This window comes from Nicotiana sylvestris, chromosome 12, assembly GCF_000393655.2.
Source record: "Nicotiana sylvestris chromosome 12, ASM39365v2, whole genome shotgun sequence".
NCBI classification, from domain to species: domain Eukaryota; kingdom Viridiplantae; phylum Streptophyta; class Magnoliopsida; order Solanales; family Solanaceae; genus Nicotiana; species Nicotiana sylvestris.
Window position 1 is genome coordinate 10,510,317 of NC_091068.1, and position 23,400 is coordinate 10,533,716.

Consider the following 23,400-nt stretch of genomic DNA (forward strand, 5'->3'; position numbering starts at 1 on the left):
TAAGACCTTATTTTCAATGTCATCCCATTGTTGTAGTTACTACTTTTTCATTACGAAACATTTTGCATAAACATGAATTGTCAGGAAGGTTAGCAAAATGGGCTATAGAATTAAGTGAATACGAAATCATTTTTCAACCTAGAACTGCTATAAAATCTCAAGTATTAGCCGATTTCGTAGCTGAGTTTAGCCAGAGGATGCATTTAGAAGCAGAAAAAGAATTACAATTTTTTAATGGTGCAAACCCGGGGACTTGGATTTTATTCACTGATGGTTCGTCTAATGTAAAAGGAGCAGGCCTAGGGATAGTTCTCATACCACCTACGGGTGAGACTATTAGACAGGCTATAAAATGTCATTCTGTAACTAACAATGAAGCAGAGTATGAGGCTGTAATTGCAGGTCTAGAATTGGCACGAGAACTCGGCATAACACAGATTATAATCAAGAGTGATTCTCAACTCGTGGTCAATCAAATGCTGGGGACTTATACAGCCAGGGAGACACGAATGAAAGAATATCTCGAAAAGGTACGAGAACTAATAAAGCAATTCCAAACTTGGAAGGTAATGCAGATCCCAAGAGATGAGAATGTGGAGATAGATGCTTTAGCTAATCTCGCATCTACAACAGACGTAGCAAACGACGCAAATACTTCAGTCGTACATTTATTTCATTCCGTTCTCGAACTTGATAAGAACGAGGTAAATTTTAATCATTTAACATGGGATTGGAGAAATGAAATTATTGCTTTTTTACAGCGCGGAACCGTGCCTGACGACAAAGGAAAAGCTTATGCACTTTGCAAAAAAACTGCTCGTTATTGTTTACATCAAGGAAATCTTTATCGGAAGATGTTCAGTGGACCATTAGCAAGGTGTCTCGGACCTTCCCAAATAGAATATGTGATGAGGGAAGTACATGAAGGACATTGTGGAAATCACGCAGGAGGAAGGTCGCTGGTAAAAACACTGATTCGAGCAGGGTATTATTGGCCTAAAATGGAAGAAGAAGCAAACGGTTTCGTGTCCAAGTGTGATAAATGTCAAAGATACGACAATAATATGCATAGACCAGCGGAGCTACTACATCCTGCCATAAGTCCGTGGCCCTTCATGAAATGGTGAATGGATATCGTAGGTCCATTACCACAAGCAATAGGTCAGGTGAAGTTTCTACTTGTACTTACTGATTATTTCACTAAATGGGTAGAAGCAGGAGCATATAAACAGGCATGAGAGAAAGAAGTTAAAGACTTCATTTGGAGGAATATAATATGCCTCTTTGGAGTACCAAAGGAAATCGTGTGTGATAATGGTCCGCAATTCATAGGAGCTCAAATCACAGAATTTTTTCAAAGTTGGCAAATTAAAAGAATAACATCTACACCATACCATCTAGTGGGTAATGGACAAGTGGAATCCACAAACAAGGTCATTATCAATAACTTTAAGAAAAGGTTACAGGATTCAAAAGGTAATTGGCCTGAGGTATTACCTGGAGTACTATGGGCTTATCATACAACGACAAAAACAAGCACGGGAGAAACACCATTTTCAATGGTTTATGGTGCGGAGGCCTTAATTCCAGTTGAAATAGGAGAGCCGAGCACACGGTACGTTCAAGCAACGGAGGAATCAAATGATGAAGAGATGCGGGTGAACCTTGATTTGCTCGAAGGAAGAAGAGAAGCTGCATTAATAAGGATTGCAGCACAAAAGCAAGTAATTGAACGATATTATAACAGGAAAGCACGTAGCAGATTCTTTAAAATTGGGGACTTCGTGCTTAAAAAGGTGTTCCAATCTACAAAAGCTGCTAATTCAGGAAAGCTAAGTATAACATGGGAAGGACCCTACATAATTCTTGACATTGCGGGAAAAGGAACATACGAGTTGGAGACAATGGATGGCAAGGTTCTACCCTCACATTGGAATGCTATCCACCTAAAGAGATATTATTTCTGAGAAAGTACCTACGATCAGGTATCGATATATTAGAATTTTTCTTTGAATTGTTAAAATTTTATTAACGATTTTAGATGCTAGGCAAAAACCCTAACTCGTGCCAAATGATGAGTCACGACCTGCACGGCAAAATGGAATATTCTAAAATTCCCAGCCCAGGGTTACAAATTAATCTGATGGAAATATACACGGGTTAGGTAGTCTTCATCTCTAATCGCACCTCCAAATCCCGTATGTTTTTCTGTTCCAGGAAAAGGACCAAAATTGAGAGAAACAAACAAGTGCTCGAGGCTTCATACTTCACCGCTCAAACACTTGGGGGACTACATATTATACACAGATATGTGCAAAAATAAAAAAACAGATACGAAAATCGATCAAGATTGAGCAAGATTTAAGAGAAAAATCAAGCTACAAAGTGACAAGTGTTGAGCAAAAATTACGGAGCTTTCAGCATTCATCATAGTGTTCTTTCCCATTAGAGCAAAGGGAGATTTGTATCATCATAGTACTTTTTCCCATGAGAACAACAGAGTCACCTCTCAGACTCATGAGAACAACGAAGTCACCTCTCAAACCCTTCTTAATACATAAAGATAGGGTCATGACTGTGTACTGAAACGGGTTATGAGGAAAAACCTTGTTTATTTTATATTTATTTTGTAAAAATCTGTTACAAGAAAAACAGTTACGAGAAAGTTATAGATGTATTTTAATACATGTAATATTCAAAAGCTTGTCCAAGTTCATGAATAAAAACTTGTCAAAGTTGTTTCAAACAAAACATGTGTATTCCTATTTCTTTCATCGTATTGTAACACTATTATGAAGTTGAGACGTCTTCTTCGTTAAGTGTCAATATATATAAAAGGGCCCTATTTTATAAACCTCATGTTAATAATTCATGAGAAGAATCATAAAGCATTTTCAAAGGATAAAAATGCTAAGTTATTCTATAAGTCCTAAATAAATAAAAAGGCAAGAATAGAACATATAAAAGTACTGAGAAAATTTCTCAATATAATTAAAAAAGACTAAATAAAAACTTAGTCAGCAAAATATTTTTACAAGTGCCCCATTATTATAACTGGGGACTTTTCCAAAAAAATCCCTTAAAAACTGCCAAGGAATAAACCACCAATCAAACAAAACAAATGAAAACAAAGATCTGGAAACATAAACTGGTCACTGAGGGGCTGGAATGTCAGAAGTTGCTATATTGGCTTCACTTTCACGAACAACCATAGGTACGGTGGTAACCTCTGAAGAAGCAGCAACAGGAGCGGTTTCAGCTGGGCTTGAAGTGTTAGGTTCAACGAGGGAAACAAAAGTCACGGAAGCTTCAACTTCCACCGACTGAGTCATAGAAGTTTCACCCTCGGGAGCTGGAATTGCAGCATTTTCAACTTCAACTACCACATCAACGGCTTCATCATTTAAAGGTTCTTCAACCACGGGAGCTTCAATTGCCGGAGAGGGAAAGTGAAGTGGTTGTTGGGTTCTCTCAATGGTCTCTAAAACTTTGGTCAACTCTAAGTTTAAATCAAAGTTTTCTTGACTGGCCTCCATTAAAGCATCAGGACGAGAGTTTAGAAAAGCCCAACTCACCTCTATGTTAAAATTCTCCTCAAGAAGTTCATACTCCCTTTCCTACATAGCAAAATCATTCTTTAACACTTGAAGTTCAGCTAAATGAGAATCAAGGGAAGCTTCAAGGGAGGCATGATAACTATCTAAGGCACGTACTTTGTCAGAGGAGATCCTTAAATCACCTTGAACTTGAGTCAAGTTTTGCACTAATTCTCCTGCATATTCTTCTTTCTTGTCAAAGAGTGCCTTAAGTTCTCTAATTTCTTCACTTGACTTTGATAACTGCTCTGAAAAGCAACATTCAAGGCACTCTTTGTCTTTTTCAAATTGACTTGAAGAAGCTTTGGCAACTGCTAACTCAGAAGTCAGACCTCGCTTTTGCTGCTCCAGGAGATTTCTACTCTCTAGCAATTCTTCTATAGTTCCCTGAGCATTCTAAAACTGCTCTTTCCAATTAGCTACTTCTAGCTGGGCTCCCCTGGCTATTTCTTCAGCCTCGTGGATAGACTTTTCAGACTCACGGGCTTTCCTTTCCAGAAGGGAAATTCTTCCCATCAATTCTGTACCAATGAGGTTAGCCTACAGTGACAACTCATAGAAATAAGAATTTGGGTATAAAAAAAACTTGTTAGTAAGTAAAGGAAAAATACCTTCAAAGTAGAATGAACTATGTCATTCATCAGAGTTAAGCAATTGTGACTGCTAGTCTTCTTCTTCTCAATATCTTCAATCAAAGGCCTAAGCCAGTCATCTGCTCCACCAGACTTCCTTAAAAGACTGTTATTAGCAGGAACTTCAAGTGTAACGCTCCTCAATATCTCCAATCAAAGGCCTAAGCCAGTCATCTGCTCCACCAGACTTCCTTAAAAGACTGTTATTAGCAGGAACTTCAAGTGTAACGCTCCTCATATCCAAGCTTCTGCTACTAGAACCCTCTTCTGGATGTTGAACAGAGGAAGGGAGAGCTATAGAAGGAGGAGCGGTAGAAGAAGTAAAAATAACAGGAGTCACAGGACTCGAAGCACGTTAGGGAGCAGAAGTAGGTAAGGGAGTAGGAACAGATAGAATGGGCAAGGAAGCACTTGAAACCAACGGAGGAATATAAGGAATGGGAATAGAGGAAGAAAGAGGAACTTCATCTAAAACCGGACCTAGTTCTCCACTTTCAAAACCACCAACGAAGAGACGTTGAATAGATTCATTGGTGTCCTTCGGAGTGGTTTCATCATCAGAAGGAATGTGAACAGGTTCGGTAAGAGGCACAGACAGGGGTAACTTCAGCTTCATCCTCGGAAACGATGCGTCTCCTGGTTCTTGGTCTAGCTATCAAAGAGGTGTCTTTATCTTCATCGTCCTCAGAATCTTCTTCTACAACTTTCCTCTTTGACAGCCTAGCTTGAGTTCTCTCCAAAGAAAGTGAAGTACCAAAAGAGGCTCGAAGGGCAGTAGCTACTTCAGTTGTCATTCCTCGAATAACAAATCCTGACAAAAAGAAGGATAAAAAAAGTTAGAAACAAGAAAGGACTTAACATACGGAAAAACATAAAGAGATGGATACCGTGAGTTTTCACTTTCCAACCATGTAAATTGGAAATGGATTTCCAAGTTCTCGCCTCCATAGGCACGGCTTTCAAGATTAAATCTACCCAACCACAAAAATTAGGAACGGGCTCCACATCTCCCATGGTTGCTATAGAAAGGCAAAAAAGGATGAAATTAGGAAAGAAGTTGAAATTCTTAAAGATAGAGATGGTGAGTAAAAAAACTTACGTGCAAAGTTCCACTTCTCAGGGAAGGGGATATTTGTTTCACCCACCAAATCAACTGTGTGTACCGCAACATAACGAGTGTACCACCCACGATCCTTGTCATCTTCAGGGCTTACCAAGACCCTTTTACTTCTTGCAGTTAAAGTGAAAACTCCATTGCGAAATAGCTTGGGGTGGTAAAGATGAATAAGGTGGTGAAAGGAAAAGTCAACATTAGCTTTGACAGATAAATACCTCAAACAATCCACTGCTCTCCATACAAGGGGGCCAATTTGTCCCAAACAAATTTTGAAAAAGCGACAGAAATCAAGTATAACTGGGTTAATAGAAGGAATAAATCCCAAAGTGAAGGGGTAAGTATAAACAAAAGAAAACCAATCCTAAAAGAAGATATTCTCTAGTTTGGATTAGGGATCACTATACGAAGATCACTTCTCCAGTTGCAATCTTTTCGAACAATAGAAACCAAAGATTCAGTGATTAGAGAAAGAAAAGTGTCAGCTTTCTCTAAATCAACAACTTGTTCACGAAGAGATTTTCTATCATTCATAAAGGATAAGTCATTGGGTATTATTTCCTCAACTAAAGGCTCTTGAAGAGGCTCAGAAAGTTCTTTACCTTTAGAAGAGGATTTCTTAGTGATAGAACCTCTGAACTAGAAGAGAGAGCGATGGAACCAGAGGAACCACCACGAACGGATCCTAGGCTACGAAGCCTACCACCTCTACCCCTTCTATGTCTTACAGGGGCGTTGGGGAAGCTATCAAGAATTGGGATTCTTTTAGGGTTAGGATTCGGAGACGCCATTGCAGAGAAAGGATGAACTAAAGGAGAAAGGAACAAAAGTAAAGAGTAAAGTATCTGTTAAGGGCTTATGAAGAAGAAGACAAAGGAAAAAAGGTTAAATATGTATATAATAGCAACCGTCAAACAAAGAAGTATAATGATGGGAAGCCTATAACAAAGGCAACTATCACTTCGTGAATAGAAGGGATGAATAAGCCTTGAAAAAAGGCTGCAGAATTACAGAGCCAATCAGAAGGTGACACGTGTGCAGAGCATTAAATAGAAAAGACAACTGAAGCGTTAGTACTGTCATACCTTTGATTACAGCAAAAATTCCTTTTTTGAAGATCCACTTCCCAAATATTTAATTGATAAATAAATGGAAAGTGGGGGACCATCTGTATTGAGAAAAAACTGAGTCTGTATATTGAAGATGACGTGTCAAGACACGTGTACTGGTCAAAAGGTCAAAATGCAATAAATAGCCAAGAGGTACGGGCGACAACAGATATGGGGAGAAGAAAGAAACATAGGTGTGGACCATTACTCAAATGGCACAAGTCTCGTACCTATTCGAGTCATTTAAAAACCGAAGATCGGAATGGATTGAAGATATGAATCTGATGACGCAATAGAGTCCAAATTCAGCATTAAATATCAAATACGTTAGAGAATTTGTATTTAATAGAAATGATTGAGTAACGTTTCTTTTAATGTCATTTATTGCTCATAATTGTCTCATTAAGACAAAGGCATTACACCTTCTCCTAGAATCAACTATAAAAGGAGAAGGACTCAACATCTGTAGGGACACGGAATACTATTGAGATTTTACTAAAATACAAAACTATTTACAGCTTCATTATTGTTCTCAAAAGTCTTTTATTATTTTCGTTTCCTGATTATCAGTAACCTGAATTTCTCTTTATTTCTAGCTTTGACCAAAGACTCAGATTTTTGGTTAAACAACGTACAGAAAATATAAACTCAAAATTGTTTTTGTTTAATACAGGGGCTGCACTTGATCTCTCGTTTTCTCACAGGTTGCCTACGTACCCGGGCTAAGCTCTATGGGGATCAAGCCCGAACGTAGTTCTTTACATTAATATAATTCTTTACATCTGTATAATTCTAAGCAAAACTGATAATCAATATCCTTCTAGTAGCTTCCTTCTTTTGTTGGATCTGCAATTCAACAACTTCATTGGTTTCACCTTATTCAACAACTTCCTTTTTCCTTATTTGCTTCTGCTCACGAACAACAACAATATCATCAGATGAAAGAAATGGATGCTTTAATAGCATATCAGCAATCCATCGCGATCTCGGCTCCTTAACTAGACACTTTTTCAGAAAATCTTCTGCCTCTTTCGACAGTCTTTCGTTCTGCAAATCTGGTGAACCCGTTCCAATTTTGCACAACAGAATAACATGATCACAATCTTGAAACTCGTGTAGTAATTCTCTCTCTTTCTGTAACGACTTTGAACGCGAAAACAAGGCAGATTTTATTGCGATTGTTGATGGAATATCAATGGAGAAATTTGTTGTCGATGCTAAAGCGACGATATCAAAACTGCCTTTTCCTATGGTTTTGCCTCTCGTCCATGTGGGGTCCACACCTCACCAACCAAAAGAAGAAGATTGAAAAAAATTGGACAGAATTGGCTGCTAAATGCACATGGGCGGCTGAAGATTTCAAATTGAAATTTGCAAATTCAATAAGTCAGATTTGTGTTTCTAAATTTGCCTATAAAAGGGCGTTTGTTTCAGTTTCAAAATACACCAAAAATAAGAGAGAAACAATAGAAGTTAGAGAGAGTAATCCACAGATTGTTGTCTGTGAAATAACTAGTGAGTTGTAGTAATATTGCAGTGAGGTATTTTATATAAATAGTGTTATTTCTTTCAAAGTTGTAGTAGTCTCTTGACACTACTGAGTTGTAATATTATAGTGGTAATATTGCTACAATCGGATATTGTATTTTATCCCGCTAAAATATTTGGTGTCATTGTTACTCTCTTGTGTTATTATTATTTGTTGTGGATATTATTCCTGGGCGGGATTATTTATTTTATCCCAACAACGTGGTATCAGAGCCATGGAAAATAATGGTCCGCTATCTTTTCAGTACCCCCGTCTCACAAAAGATAATTATGAGAAATGGTGTCTACGTATGAAAGCCATTCTTGGCTCCCAGGATGTGTAGGAAATTGTAGACAGAGGGTATGCAAAACCAGATAATGAGGAAGCTCTGCCTCAAACTGAAAAAGAAGTCTTGGCAAAGACAAGGAAGAAGGATCATCAAGCCCTCACGCTCATCCACCGATGTTTGGATGATGCCATGTTTGAGAAGGTGGCAGATGCTACCACCTCAAAAGAAGCTTGGGGGATTTTACAAAATTCTCTTCAAGGAGTTGACAAGGTGAAAAAGGTAAAACTTCAAACTCTAAGGGCTGATTTTGAAGCTTTAAAAATGAAAGAATCCGAATGCATCTCGGATTATTTTTCAAAAGTGAAGGCTGTTGTAAATCAACTAAGAAGATAAGGGGAGGACATAGAAGATGTCCGTGTGGTATAAAAGATCCTTCGCACTTTAACACCTAAATTTGATTTTGTGGTGTGTGCTATTGAGGAGTCTAAAGATTTAGACTCTATGATGGTGGAGCAATTGGAAGGTTCTTTACAGGCCCACGAAGAAAAGATCAAAAGGAGACAAGTAGTGCCATTGGAGCAACTTCTTAAAACTCAGGCATCCTTCAAGGATTATGGAGGTGAAACAAGCTATCGAGGAAACGGACGAGGCCGAGGCCGAGGTCGAGGAGGTCATGGAAGAGGAAGAAGTAATGGTAACAACTTCAACAATGAAGTTAAAATCCACCACACATTCAGAGGTTGTGGTCGTGGACAAAGAGGAGGAAGAGGACGTGGATACTACCAAGAAAATAATGGAAAAAGGTATGACAAATCAAAAATTGAATGTTATAATTGTCATAAATTTGGCCATTACTCTTGGGAATGTCGTAGCAATGTTGAAGAAAAGGCTATCCTTGTTGACGACAAGAAAGAAGAAAATGAGTCAACGTTGTTGATGGCACTCAAGGAAGGAGACAGAGATGATTGCAGCTCGTGGTATTTGGACAATGGAGCAAGCAATCATATGTGTGGATGCAAAGAGAAGTTTGTGGAGATCAATAAAACAGTGAGAGGTAATGTGTCCTTTGGAGATACCTCAAAGGTTCAAATCGAAGGGATAGGTACGATTCTGATCTCCTGTAAAGATGGTAGTCACAAGTTAATTCAAGATGTTTATTATGTGCCAAAATTAAAAAGTAATATTTTAAGTTTGGGCAAACTTCTTGAAAAGGAATATGACATCCACATGAAAAATATGCATCTTTGGCTTAGAGATTCAAGTGGAATTCTAATTGCTAAAGTGCATATGGCAAAGAATAGATTGTTTTCTCTGAATCTTAAAATAATTGATGCAAAGTGTTTGAAGGCTAATGTGCAAGATGAATCATGGTGTTGGCACATGCGATTTGGGCACTTAAATTTTGAAGCGCTCAAATCAATGGGAGAAAAGAACATGGTACATGGGATACCATCAATCAACCATCCAAATCAATTGTGTGAAGCTTGTCTTCTTGGGAAACATGCAAGGAGGAGTTTTCCAAAGGAGGCCATTTCAAGATCAACCAAGCCTCTCCAGCTTGTCCACACTGATGTGTGTGGACCAATCAATCCACCTTCTTTTGGTAAAAGAAAATACTTTCTGCTTTTCATTGATGACTTTAGTAGAAAGACTTGGGTTTATTTCTTGAACCAAAAATCTAAAGCTTTTACTGCTTTTAAACATTTCAAAGTACTTGTGGAGAAAGAAAGTGGCTATGAAACTAAAGCACTAAGGTCCGCTAGAGGAGGCGAATTCACCTCAAACGAATTTAATGACTTCTGTCAACTTCATGGAATTCGTCGCCCTCTAACGGTACCTTATTCACCTCAACAAAATGGTGTTGTAGAGAGAAAGAAGCGAACGATTCTTAATATGGCTAGATGTATGTTGAAAGCTAAAAGTATGCCTAAGGAATTTTGGGTCGAAGCTGTTTCTTGTGCAGTTTATTTGAATAACAGGTCTCCAACAAGAAATGTTAGAGATCAAACCCCTCAAGAAGCATGGAGTGGAAGAAAGCCAAGTGTCAAGAACTTAAGAATCTTTGGGAGCATAGCCTATGCTCATGTGCCACATCAAGGGAGAGCGAAGCTTGACGATCGAAGTGTCAAGCATGTGTTTGTTGGCTATGATACGAGTTCAAAAGGTTACAAGCTATACAACCCAAGCAGTGGCAAGGTGGTGGTAAGTCGTGATGTTGAATTTGATGAAGAATTGACATGGGATTGGGAAGCTCAGGAAGAAACTTCATATGATCTTCTTCCATACTTTTGTGATGAAGAAGAACCAGAGACCGTGGAACCTGTGCAGGATACAACTCCACCTCCTTCTCCAACCTATATTGCATCTCCTTCTTCTCAAGAAAGTTCAAATGAATAGCCGCAAAGGACAAGGAGCATTCAAGAGATCTATGATGACACTCAAGAAGTTACTAATTTTGATTTTTTATATTGTCTCTTTGCTGACAGTGAACCAATGAACTTTGATGAAGCTGTTACAGACAAAAGGTGGATACAAGCCATGGAGAAGGAGATCAAGTCAATAGAGAAGAACAACACTTGGGAGTTAACAACTCTTCCCAAGGGTCATCGAGCAATTGGAGTGAAATGGGTATACAAAATAAAGAAGAATGCTGATGGAGATGTGGAGAAATACAAGGCACGACTTGTGGCTAAAGGCTACAAGCAAAGGCAAGGCATTGACTATGAAGAAGTCTATGTACCTGTTGCCCGCATGGAGACGATTTGTTTGCTGATCTCTTTGGCGGCGCAAATGAAGTGGAAGATCCATCAACTATATGTCAAGTCAGCCTTCTTGAATGGCTATCTTGAAGAAGAAGTCTATGTTGAACAACCATTGGGCTTCGTGGTCAAAAACCATGAAGATAAAGTGTTGCGGTTGAAGAAAGCTTTATATGGATTAAAGCAAGCCCCACGAGCATGGAATAGTTGCATCGACAAGTATTTTCAAGACAATGGGTTTACTCGTTGTCTCCATGAATATGCTCTTTACCTTAAAGTTCATACTAATGGAGATATCTTACTTATTTGTCTTTATGTTGATGATCTTATTTTCACGGGTAATAACCCAAGTTTGTTTAAAGCTTTTAAGAAAGATATGTCCCGTGAGTTCGAGATGACAGATGTTGGGCTCATGTCATACTACTTGGGCCTAGAAGTGAAGCAGATGGAAGATGGAATTTTTATCTCTCAAGAAAGCTATACAAAAGAGATATTGAAGAAGTTCAACATGCTCGATTGCAACCCCGTGAACACACCGATGGAGAGTGGGACAAAATTGTCCAAGTTTGATGAAGGAGAAAAAGTGGATCCCACATTTTTCAAAAGTCTTGTGGGAAGTTTGAGGTACTTGACTTGTACCAGGCCAGATATACTCTTTGCAGTTGGAGTAGTTAGCCGGTTCATGGAAGCTCCTACCTCTACTCACTTGAAGGTCACTAGAAGAATTCTTCATTACCTAAAAGGTACGATCGATTTTGGATTATTTTATTCTTCTTCTAATGATTTCAATCTTATGGGATTTTGTGATAGTGATTATGCGGGTGATATTGATGATAGAAAAAGTACAACTGGTTTTGTATTTTTCTTGGGTGATTCTGTTATTTCTTGGAGTTCAAAGAAACAGTCCATAGTTACTCTCTCGACTTGTGAAGCCAAATATATAGCAGCAACGTCATGTACCTGTCATGCTATTTGGCTAAGGAGATTATTAAAGGAGCTCAATTTGCCACAAATGGAAGCTACAGAGATTTGTATTGATAACAAATCAGCACAGGCACTTGCGAAGAATCCAGTGTATCATGATCGAAGCAAGCATATAAATACAAGGTATCACTTCATCAGAGAGTGCATTGCCAAGAAGGAAGTCGAGCTCAAATATGTAAAATCTCATGATCAAGTTGCAGACATTTTTACAAAGCCTCTCAAGTTTGAAGATTTTCAGAGATTGAGAACAATACTTGGACTGAAGAAGAAAAATCAAAATTAAGGGAGAGATTTGTGGGGTCCACACCTCACCAACCAAAAGAAGAAGATTGAAAAAAATTGGACAGAATTGGCTGCTAAATGCACATGGGCGGCTGAAGATTTCAAATTGAAATTTGCAAATTCAATAAGTCAGATTTGTGTTGCTAAATTTGCCTATAAAAGGGCGTTTGTTTCAGTTTCAAAATACACCAAAAATAAGAGAGAAACAATAGAAGTTAGAGAGAGTAATCCACAGATTGTTGTCTGTGAGATAACTAGTGAGTGGTAGTAATATTGTAGTGAGGTATTTTATATAAAGAATGTTATTTCTTTCAAAGTTGTAGTAGTCTCTTGACACTACTGAGTTGTAATATTATAGTGGTAATATTGCTACACTCGAATATTGTATTTTATCCCGCTAAAATATTTGGTGTCATTGTTATTATTATTTGCTGTGGATATTATTCCTGGGCGGGATTATTTATTTTATCCCAACAGTCCACAACATTGGATCGCTAATCGCCGCCATTGAATCAATTTTTTTCTTGCTCTCAATAGTAAGTAATAACTTGGTTTTTGTTTTTGTTTTGGTAACTTAATTATAAGAGTAATTAAGTTACTTAGTTTTCCTTTTTCCTATCTACATATGATTACGTGTTTCTTGAGTTACAAGGTTTTTAGGGCCGACAAACTAGAGTTGTAAAGTTTCCATAATTTGTTTCTTTTCACTTTTTCCTCAATTAATTAACAAAATTATATATTTACCACTTTTCCAAGTAATCTTACTAATTGATAGGTACTATATTTTTGGGTAACCCTAGCCAGTTTCAATTTCTTTTTAGAAAAAAACTATAAGTACTAGACATAATTTTGTTTAATTAATTTTTAAGTTATGTAATAGTAGGTGTATAATTTTTATTTACATTATCAGTATGCAAATAAACTCTTTATTTTGTTAGGCTGTACTTGAACTTGATCCACGAATTAATTCGAAGTATTTTCAAGCATATATGAAATTAGGAAGTCGCAAGAAGAGAAATTCTAAAATTGCCTTAGAGTTAATATCATACTCTAAGACAATATTACAAAATGAAATACTAATACAGTGAGAAAAATAAAAAATTTCATAAATTTAGTTCATCAATCACGTTAATATGTATGCACTCTTATGTGATTTAATTCCTAAATTATGCTCCTATCATCACTAGAGTCTCAATAATCTTTTCCTTTATATTAATCTTAATCACTAAAACAGAAAATGATAAATAATTTTGTGTATGAACTAATCATCAACATTCAAGTTCCTTTGGGTTTAGTTCACTCAACCTTCTTCTTCATGACTTTTAAATTATTAGTATGACAAAATTCAAATAAAGAGAATAATAAAAAATTTAAGCTTATTTACTAAAGTACAGTCAACCTTCTCTATAACAACCTCGTTTATCCCGATATTTGTTTTAGCTTTTATAGTGAATGGACATTATACACCTAAAAAAAATATTTAACGTTTAAATATTTTTTGGTTGTTGTAAATAGAAATTATCTAAAAATTAATTATTTTTCTTTTTTTACTGTTACATATAAAAGATAAGAAAACTATTCAAATTTAAGATCTAAAAATATATGCATATTTCACTAGTTAAATATTGAAGAAAGCTAATACATTATTAATAAATTCATAACTAAACATATAAAGAGTCAAACTTTAAGGCAGACATTTTAAAGCTGCTTAGAAAAATAAATTCTTTCAAGATTTATAGAAGAAATTTGTAATTGTAGCATGTTTCGTAGATTTTATTTTCTTACTAGCGATATAACGCTTGAATTGATAAAGATTTATGTCCAATATTTTAGCAAAAAAGTATCCAATAGCTTTCCTTTGAAGACAATCTAAGAGTTTAACAGTTAAATTTTTTATATAGATATTTTTTGAAATTTGTCCAATGGAAACGATATCATGCGCGAATCTTCAAATCTTATATCTTATGCAAGACAGAAACTTTGTTTAATGAAAAAGATTGCATGTGTGCATATTTTTAGAATTATTATAAATAATCTTAGAGATTATATATGACTTTTATAGTGGGGTAATTTAACAAAGAGCGTTCCGCAATAAATATGGATGTTGCTGTTATAGGTAAAAAGTTATTATAGAGAGGTAAAATATAACTTAAATATCGGTTCTGAGTAAAACTTGATTTTTATAGTAAATAACTATTATATAGGGATGATGTTATAGAGAGGTCTCACAGTAATTCTTTCAATAACATTCTGAAAGTTGAAATATATACTCAATATTTTCGTCCTTTGTTTCTTGTAGCAACTGGGGATCAAAAAGCACCAAATTTGATCACTTATTAAGGGAAAAATTGAAGCAAGAGCACGCTATGGGAGACATTGCAACATACATCGGAAAGACCTCTATTTATTGTATACGAACGAAATATGAATCCAATGGCAGGGCAAGAAAGGGTTTAGTTAATGGAGATATTAACTCTTTTGGTAAACTAAGAACTCCCAACTCACCATGCCCTAGGCCTTCGTAAGATCAATCTTCATAAGACATCTTGGAGTTGTTTTCATGTTATAATGTCTTCGAATTTCATGACAGGTGAAGACATTGTGCAGCATGGACCTCCCCTGTAAAAATGTTGACTGATTCTCTGCTACTGAGTAATCAATTGCTGCCTTTAGCCTCTTTTGCATAGCAATTTGGAAATGCACTTGTAAAGTACATTACAACATGATATTGGTCTATATTGGCTAGCAAATTCTGGATTTCTATCACAGGAATAAGAGCTATGATTGTAGAGTTGAGTTGCTTGAGGAACTTGCCATTGTGAAAAAAATTCTATAACTGCTTCTGTGATCTCCTGCCCCACTATAAGCCAAGCAACCTTATAGAAACCACTCCCAAAGCCATCTGGTCCTGGGCTCTTGTTACTATCAATATGGAGCACCGCCTCTTTAACTTCCTTATCCACAACTGGCCTTAGCAACTCCACATGTTGAACAATTGACAAAGTGGGCCCATTTTTTAGAATGCTAGTAAAATCTTGGACTCTAGAGGTAGACTTCCTTCCTAATAGTTCAGAATAGTAATCCACAAACAAGTTTGCAATAGTCCGTGGATCAGTTTGCCATGTGCCTGTATGATCCTTAAGTTGCATTGTGGCTCGTTTCAGCTTCCTATGCTTTATAATTGAGTAGAAATATTGTGTGTTATCATCTCCTAGCTTAATCCACGTAGATTTACTTCTTTGTTGTAGATACATTTTTGCCAAATATGAAGACTATTTGAACTTCCGATAACCCAAGAATTCAGCCTGTTGAACCTCTTTATTTGAGGGATCCTTTTGAAGTTTCAACTGACTTTGCTTAAGCAACTTCCTATCTTCTTCTGCTTCTCTCACAATATCATGAGAATATAGTGACTTCAGAACCTTCAGCTTCTTCTTAAGTAGTTTCAACTTCTTCACTACTTGATACATTTTGTAGCCCTCAATACTGTCAGCCCACTCTTCTCTTACGATTGTATTAAATTGTGGATGTTGAGCCCGCATGTTACAGAATTGAAATGATTTTTTGAACTCAATTCTCTCCTTTACCAGTGTTACTTTTGCAGGACAGTGGTCACTGATTCCTTTTGGGAGAAATATGACCCGACATGCTAGCATTACATCTAGCCACTACCCATTTATGAACACCCAATCAATCTTTGAGAATATCCTTTGTTCTTCATGTTTGTCATTCCAAGTGTACCTATTGCCTTGTGCTGGTAACTCCAATAAGCCACATTCTACTACACAGTTGTGGAAATCTTTCACGTCTGCCCAGGTCACAGGGTTTCTTCATATTATGTCTTCTGTTTTAAGGATTAAGTTAAAATCCCCTAAAACCATCCAAGGCCTTGTACATCCCCTGCTATGAGATACTAACTTATCCCACAGGTCCTTACTCTCTTCTCTAGTATTTAATACATAGACATAACACAATTCAAGTGTCATTTGAAGAGGAATGTGATGAACTTCACACTTGATTACTTGAGCTAACATACTCATAGGAATGACCTTGTAGAAATCAGGTTTTCAAGTAATCCAAATTCTACCATTATAATGGTACTTAAGGTTTGTAAGGTACTTCTATCCCACAAACATGTTATTTGCTAGATTCTCAATTCTGTTACTTTTTATTTTGGTTTCTAATAGACCAACCAACCCCACTCGTTCCTCATTGCAAAGGAGTTTAACCTCTTTTTTCTTATTAGGAATATTAATCCCCTAACATTCCAACTTAACATATTAACGATCCCCAAGGGGATGATTTTTTTAGCCTCCCTTATTTATGTTACTCCCTCCTTTTTTTGTTATGTTGACCTCTTTACTGTGCAGGACTTGAAAAGAATTTGAATTCTCAACTTGTTGCTGCTTTTGTTGTGGTTTTCCTAGTTTGAATGGGGTTTGCCAGCTTGTAATATCCCCTTGCTTTTGCTTCCCTGATTGTCTCCCCACCATTTGCTCTCTATTACTATCAGTTCTGGTACTTGTTTCCTCCTTCCTATGTTCAGAGTTCACCGGAATTTGTTCCTTGCTCTTATTATTTTTGGGTTCTGTTTGTGCCACATTGTTCATCTCCTTATGTTGTTCTTCATTTTCCATTGCCAGTTTCTTCTTGATCCTATAAACTTCCTCTGCATGCCCATATTTAGAGCAATAACTGCACATAATTGGCTTCCAGTGATAGATGACTTTTTGTTTAATTAACTTGCTTCTTTCATTCCGAAAGAGAACTACATTTGGCCATTTTGCATTTATTCCTATCTCAACTAGCAACCTTGCAAAATTCAATCCATTCCTCTTTTCTATATTTTGGTCCACCATAATATGTTTCCCCACTAAACTGCCTATCTTGCTCAAACCTTTCTCATTCCAATATTTGAAGTCCAACCCAGGAAACTTAATCCAAATTGGAACTGTTAGCAATTTCTATCTGGTGAATCCAAATTCAGGTGTCCAAGCTTTTACAATGAATGGTTTATTATCAAAGTGGTAAATACCATCATGAATCACCTCTTGCTTCCTTACCTCTGTCTCAAATCGAACCACTATCACTCCTTTTTTGAGTATAGCGATTCTGTCGATGCCATATTCCCCCCACAAACGTTTGATTTACCCCTATATTACTGTGAATAGGGGATGTGCCCTTAACACATAAAATACTACTGCTTCTCTCGAGTAATCGATTTCAAAACTAATATAATCCAATTCAATTTTTACTATTGAGGACTAACCATATGTTTTACGTGCTACATATTCCAATTTATAACCAGCATTTGAAACTTCTACTATGTCAAAGTCATCCCAGATTGATCCTTGCTTCTTTTGCGTTTCCAGCTCCTCTTCAACCTCATCTGCCCATGATTTTTTTCCGCTGCTCGTTGGTGCAGCTTGATCTGTGCTTGGTGAAGCTTGTAACACTTCATACCATACTCATTGTGTTTCGATCTGCTGAGATTTTTTTGTTTCACTACTTAGGGCTATTATTTCATTTGGATTTGGACTTGACTGAGTTTTCCTTGCTAATTCCTCACTACCATTGCTTGATTTCTGCCCTCGCTGAGCAATTCCATACAAAGTGGATGTTTCCCTGGCAATTAAAGTCTTTTGGGATGGGATGCGAGCTCTCTTGCCCATGGCTGGTGCAGGTTAAGCTAACATGCACCCAAGTTATAGATGAGAAAAAGACATATTTTTTGTTTATAGTTTCTTTTGACAATGTAGAATACTTTTATCACCAAACATCTCCCACTCACATTCCTATGAAAGCTAGAACAAAGAATACTTGAATGAATTATTTATTTCATCTTGTCAATCTTCCAATTTATGCTTGAGACTTGACCCAAATTATTTTATTTTTGCATCCAAATGAGAGGAAAATTCAATTGGTACATAATTTGTCCTTCAACAGTGAAAAATAAACGGCCTAAAATATCAAGCTTTGCTCGGGAAATAGTATTTCTCAATTATCAATCGACATGACAATGATGTATACTTGATAAAGCTTTTGGCGCCACATAAATCCTCCCCAAAAAAAAAGCCTTTCACAAGAGTCTTTTTATGCCTCTAATGTCTTTTCATGTCAAAATGGCAAAGCAACATGGTATTCACTACATACTTCTTTTGTACTAGTGTCACGACCCAAATCCCGATTGTGATGGCGCCCAACACACTACTAGGCAAGCCCGACCATTATTCAACACTTAACCCAATTTATCAAAAATAGCGGAAAGAAATATCAATTAAGCAAGATTAAAGTACTGAATATTGTAACAAAATACACAATATAATCTCACTAGGACCCGGTGTCACGAATCTGAGCCTCTAGAATACAGAATATCATCCTAATACATGGTATATCCAAAGTCTGATAATGCGGAAATAAAGAGATAGGATAGGAGGGAGAAGATCAATGGCTGCGAACGCCGTGCAGCTACCTCGATACTCCCAGAAGCTGGATCTGCTGATCAACTAGATCTACTGAGCCTGAGACTGCCCTGGATCTGCACACAAGGTGCAGGGAGTAAAGTGAGTACTCCGACCCAGTGAGTAATAAAAGTAACTACAGTCCGAAGATAAGAAAATCCAGTAAATACACAAAGTAAGCTAAAATCCAAATATACAGCAACATATGGAACTGAGCAGCTAAACAACAGTATAAATAGAAATACATGAATGCAATGCAATGCATATGATGGTACATTCCAGTACCCACTGCGGCGTGCAGCCCGAGCCATCCATATTTATTTATCGTCGACGGCGCTCACTGGGGGTGTGTACAGACTCCGGAGGGGCTCCTACAGCCCAAGCGCAATATCTTGGTCAGTCATTGTTACCTGACTGGTCAGCCATTGTTACCTGACCAATTTATATCATACAGTGCCATTGTTACCACTGTTCAAGTATATCATCTAGTGTCATTGTTACCACTATTTCAAGTATATCACACAGTGTCATTGTTACCACTGTTTCAAGTATATCACACAGTGTCATTGTTACCACTGTTTCAAGTATATCACACAGTGTCATTGTTACCACTGTTTCAAGTCACTTTATAATCAGTCCAGAAAATAATATAATAAGCCCCTTGGGCATTTACAAAACAGAAGTTCCCAGCCCGGAATACATTTAAAAATATCATTTAAGTTTTCAACACTTAGAATTATGGCTGAGTTTGCAAAACAGCATTTAAAACCTTGGACTGAAATTAAATGATATGCAAATCATGCTAAGCAGTAATATCAATCCTCGAAGGATTTTACAAATCGGCACAAGGCCCCAAACATGGCATCAAGCCCAGTAATATCAATGAAGTATGTGTATCAATCACCAGTATAGTATAAACATCACACGGGGTGGACCAAGTCACAATCCCCAGTAGTATCCGACCCCGCACTCGCCATGGAGTGCGTGTCACGCCTCAATATAGCGTTACGATGTGGGTTTCAAACCCTCAGAACAGCATTTACATCTATTACTCACCTCAAGACGGCCAAAAGTCTACTCCGCGATGCCCTTTCCTTTCGAATCGACCTTCTCGCGCGTCGAATCTTGCCAAAATCACAAGGAATATATTACAATAGGTTAAGAGAATATAACCCAATCGAAAAGACTTGAAAAATATCGAAAAATAACGAAATTTGCAAAACCCGAGCCCCGGGCCCACTTCTCGAAAAATTACGAAAGTCACATCACCGGATTCCTCGTCTCGCCACGAGTCCGTACATATAAAATTTACCAAAATCAGAGTTCATTTGACCCCTCAAATCACCAAAACTTATTTTCAAATCTCTAGGCCTAAATCCTCAATTTTTCTGCAATTTTCATGCTTAAATCCATACATAATTGATGTACTTAACTCAAAATAGGTGGGGATAACTTACTTTCACATTGATGATGAAAATCCCCTCTTGAAGCTCCCCAAAAATCGTCCATACTTTGAAGAAATGAAGAAAAGTGAGCTAAATCCGTGTATAAAAGAATCTGCCTGCACTTCATCGAGTTGTACCTTGCACTTGTGCTATACAAGTTGTACATCCTATTAAAATTGTTCCTTGTCGGACACCTTCTGTTTAAACACCCATAACGTCTTGTATAAATATCCAAATGACAAACGGTTTGAAGATTTAGAAACTAGACTCAAAGATCTTTAATTTGATAGGTTGTACACCATATAACTCTTTATATATCCCGAGATATGAGCTTCTAAATCGGCTCCATGAAATCAGAAAATTCTGGAGAACGAGCTCCACCAGTCATATTCAATCGACCGTACCATTCTCTACAGATGTCCAAATTACAATTTGTTTAGCTTCTGGAAACTAAACATGAAGGGCTACAACTTTCGTTTTTGAACCATCTCAAAATTCCTTATATATCAAAAGATATAGGCCTCCGAAGTACGCTCCACGATTGCAGTCCAAAGACCTTCTGCAGAAAATTGCAGCAGAAATTTCTGCATCTTTTTCTTTTCTTTTTTGTCCGAATTTCATTTCGTTAACCTTCCGAAATCCACCCGAGGCCCTCGGAACCTTAACCACTTATATAAACATGTCCCACAATATCATTCGAACTTGTCCCAACCTTCGAAACACCCAAAATAACATCAAAACATCAAATCATCATCGGATTCAAGCCTATGAATCTCACGAACTTCCAAATTCCATTTTTGATCAAAAACCCAACGAAACCACGTCCGAATGACCTCAAATTTTGCAGACAAGTCCAAAATGACATAACAAAGCTACAAAAACTCTCGAAATTCCATTCCGACCCTCGGATCAAAATCTCACCTATCAACCGGAATTCGCCAAAATACTAACTTTGCCAATTCAAGCTTAATTCTACACCGGTCATCACAAAAATATTCCGGACACACTCCTAAGTCCCAAATCACCTAACAAAGCTATCTGAACCATAAAATTCACATTTCGAGCGCTCTAACACATAAGTCAATATCCGGTTGACTTTTCCAACTTAAGCTTCCTTAAAAGAGACTAAGTGTCTCAAACCTTACCAAAATCATTCAGGAATGACTTCAAATTTTGCACACAAGTCACATTCGACATTACGGACTTGCCCCAACTTTCAGAATCGCATTCCGACCCCGATATCAAAATTTCCACTTCCGGTCGAATTTTCTCAAAAACCTTCAAATTTCTATATTTAGCCAAACGGCTCCAAAATGACCTACGGACCTCTGAATTCACTTCTGATCGCGCTCCCAAATCCAGAATCACCATACGGATCTACTCCCAGTCTCGGAATTCCAAACGGACATCAATAACACTGAAATGCATTTTAAGCCAAACTGATACAATTTCTTCTAAAATGCTATCTTCCACAATAGGCGCCAAAACGCTCCCGGGTTATCCAAAATCCGATCCGGGCATACGCCCAAGTACGAAATCATCATACGAACCTACTGGAACCTTCGGATCCCAATTCCGAGGTCTTTTACTCAAAATTCTAATCCTAGTTCATTTCTTCAATTTTAAGCTTTCAAAATGAGAATTTCCATTTAGATTTGACTCCAAACTTCCTGAATTTTAATTCTGACCATACACTCAAGTCAATATACCTGAGATGAAGCTGCTCATGGCCTCAAACTGCTGAATGACGCGCCGAAACTCAAAACGACCGGTCGGGTCGTTACAATCTCCCCCACTTAAACATACGTTCGTCCTTGAACGTGCTGAGAACTACACTGAAGTAGTCTGAAATCACTTGTTTAACACATCATGCACCTTCCCATGTTACCACTACTCCGTTGAGCACATTAGCTCGATAATTCTGTAGATATACTTATTTATTCAAGCAAATAAGCCATTAGGCCCAATTCCAACATCCTGAATTTCCCTGCCAAGCCTATTTCCATCATACGACCACCATATCAATCTCCACACGATGTACCCAAACATGACTGCATAACTTTGCTGAATTCACACTTTGCATCACTTTACTCATAGAACCACAATAACATTCTTTAAACATAATAGTCAAAATTCCACGAATCTGATGCTCCCATTGCATCTCATGATCTACACAGGTCTTGCTCTAGTTTTTTTTCAACACCGATACGACTGAAGAGATGTGCCGAAATTCACAACCAACTGATGAATCAAAAATTCATTGGATCTACACTCCTGACAAGTTCCATTACCTTGTCTCAAACCAAAGAATGATCTTTTCTCTATAATATACGTATTGGTGGGTTATTGCAGCTACGGAAAAGGACCATGAGTGGTAATTTGAGTAAATGAATTGTTGGATGCATGCTATGGTTAGCCTTATTGGCTCATGTTCAGACTTGAGGGAAGATTCATGATTTATGCCTCGTATAGGTGCAGGCTTCGAGGGAAGTGATCCCTCTAGGTGCTTTATCGAGAGGGTATTCATATGTTATAAAATTCAGTAGAGTTGGTTGCATTCGGGGCCAAGTCAGAGCTGGGTGGCTCTCAATAGCGGTCCTAGTTAATTCAAGAGGTAAAGTGTGGTGCCTAATGATTTTGAGTCTAAAAGTACGGTTAAGAGTCAAGCTTTTGAAGCAACTTATGAAGAAAGACGCAGAATGTTCTATGATGTTTTGACTTGCGGTGTAGCATTTGAGAGACATGAAATGGTCATGGTATTTGAGACAGCATGGTCTCGTGATTTAAGGTCACTCAGGGTGAGTTTGGTTGAAATAAGTTAGGTGTTAAAGGGAGATATTATTATTTCTAAGGCAATCAAGGATAAATTAGAAGGAAGTAGATTGATTAGCCATAGTTGAGTTGGTATACTGGTGTCAGTGATCGGTTCGTTCAACGTGATCGAGTTATGCATGTGAGGCTTGTCGGCCGCAGTGATTGATGTTATTCTGAAACATTCTTTTGTTAGGGCCTATTATGAGTAGGCGGATCCCGGAAAGTGTTATGGTGGCTTGGACAATTACTTAGAGATTGGCATATTCGACGATTATGAGGATTCGTATGTATGCTGCTATAGTTCTCCTGAAGTGAGTTAAATGGAAAGTCTTATGTGATGAAGTATTAGCCTATCGGTTGTTCCGGAGTTGTGATGGAAATCGCGTC

At 37.5% G+C, this 23,400-nt stretch overlaps 1 protein-coding gene across 1 annotated transcript; it reads left to right on the forward strand.

Moving 5' to 3' along the window:
• Nucleotides 1-569: 569 nt before the first annotated feature.
• Nucleotides 570-1,127, forward strand: LOC138882666 (uncharacterized). The gene has a single exon (XM_070163274.1). The coding sequence runs from the start codon at nt 570-572 to the stop codon at nt 1,125-1,127; it is 558 nt and encodes a 185-aa protein (XP_070019375.1).
• The last annotated feature ends 22,273 nt before the right edge of the window (nt 1,128-23,400 follow it).

Excerpts from the sequence above, each read along its gene's own strand:
- LOC138882666 (XM_070163274.1), top strand. The coding sequence starts at position 570 with ATGCAGATCCCAAGAGATGAGAATGTGGAGATAGATGCTTTAGCTAAT.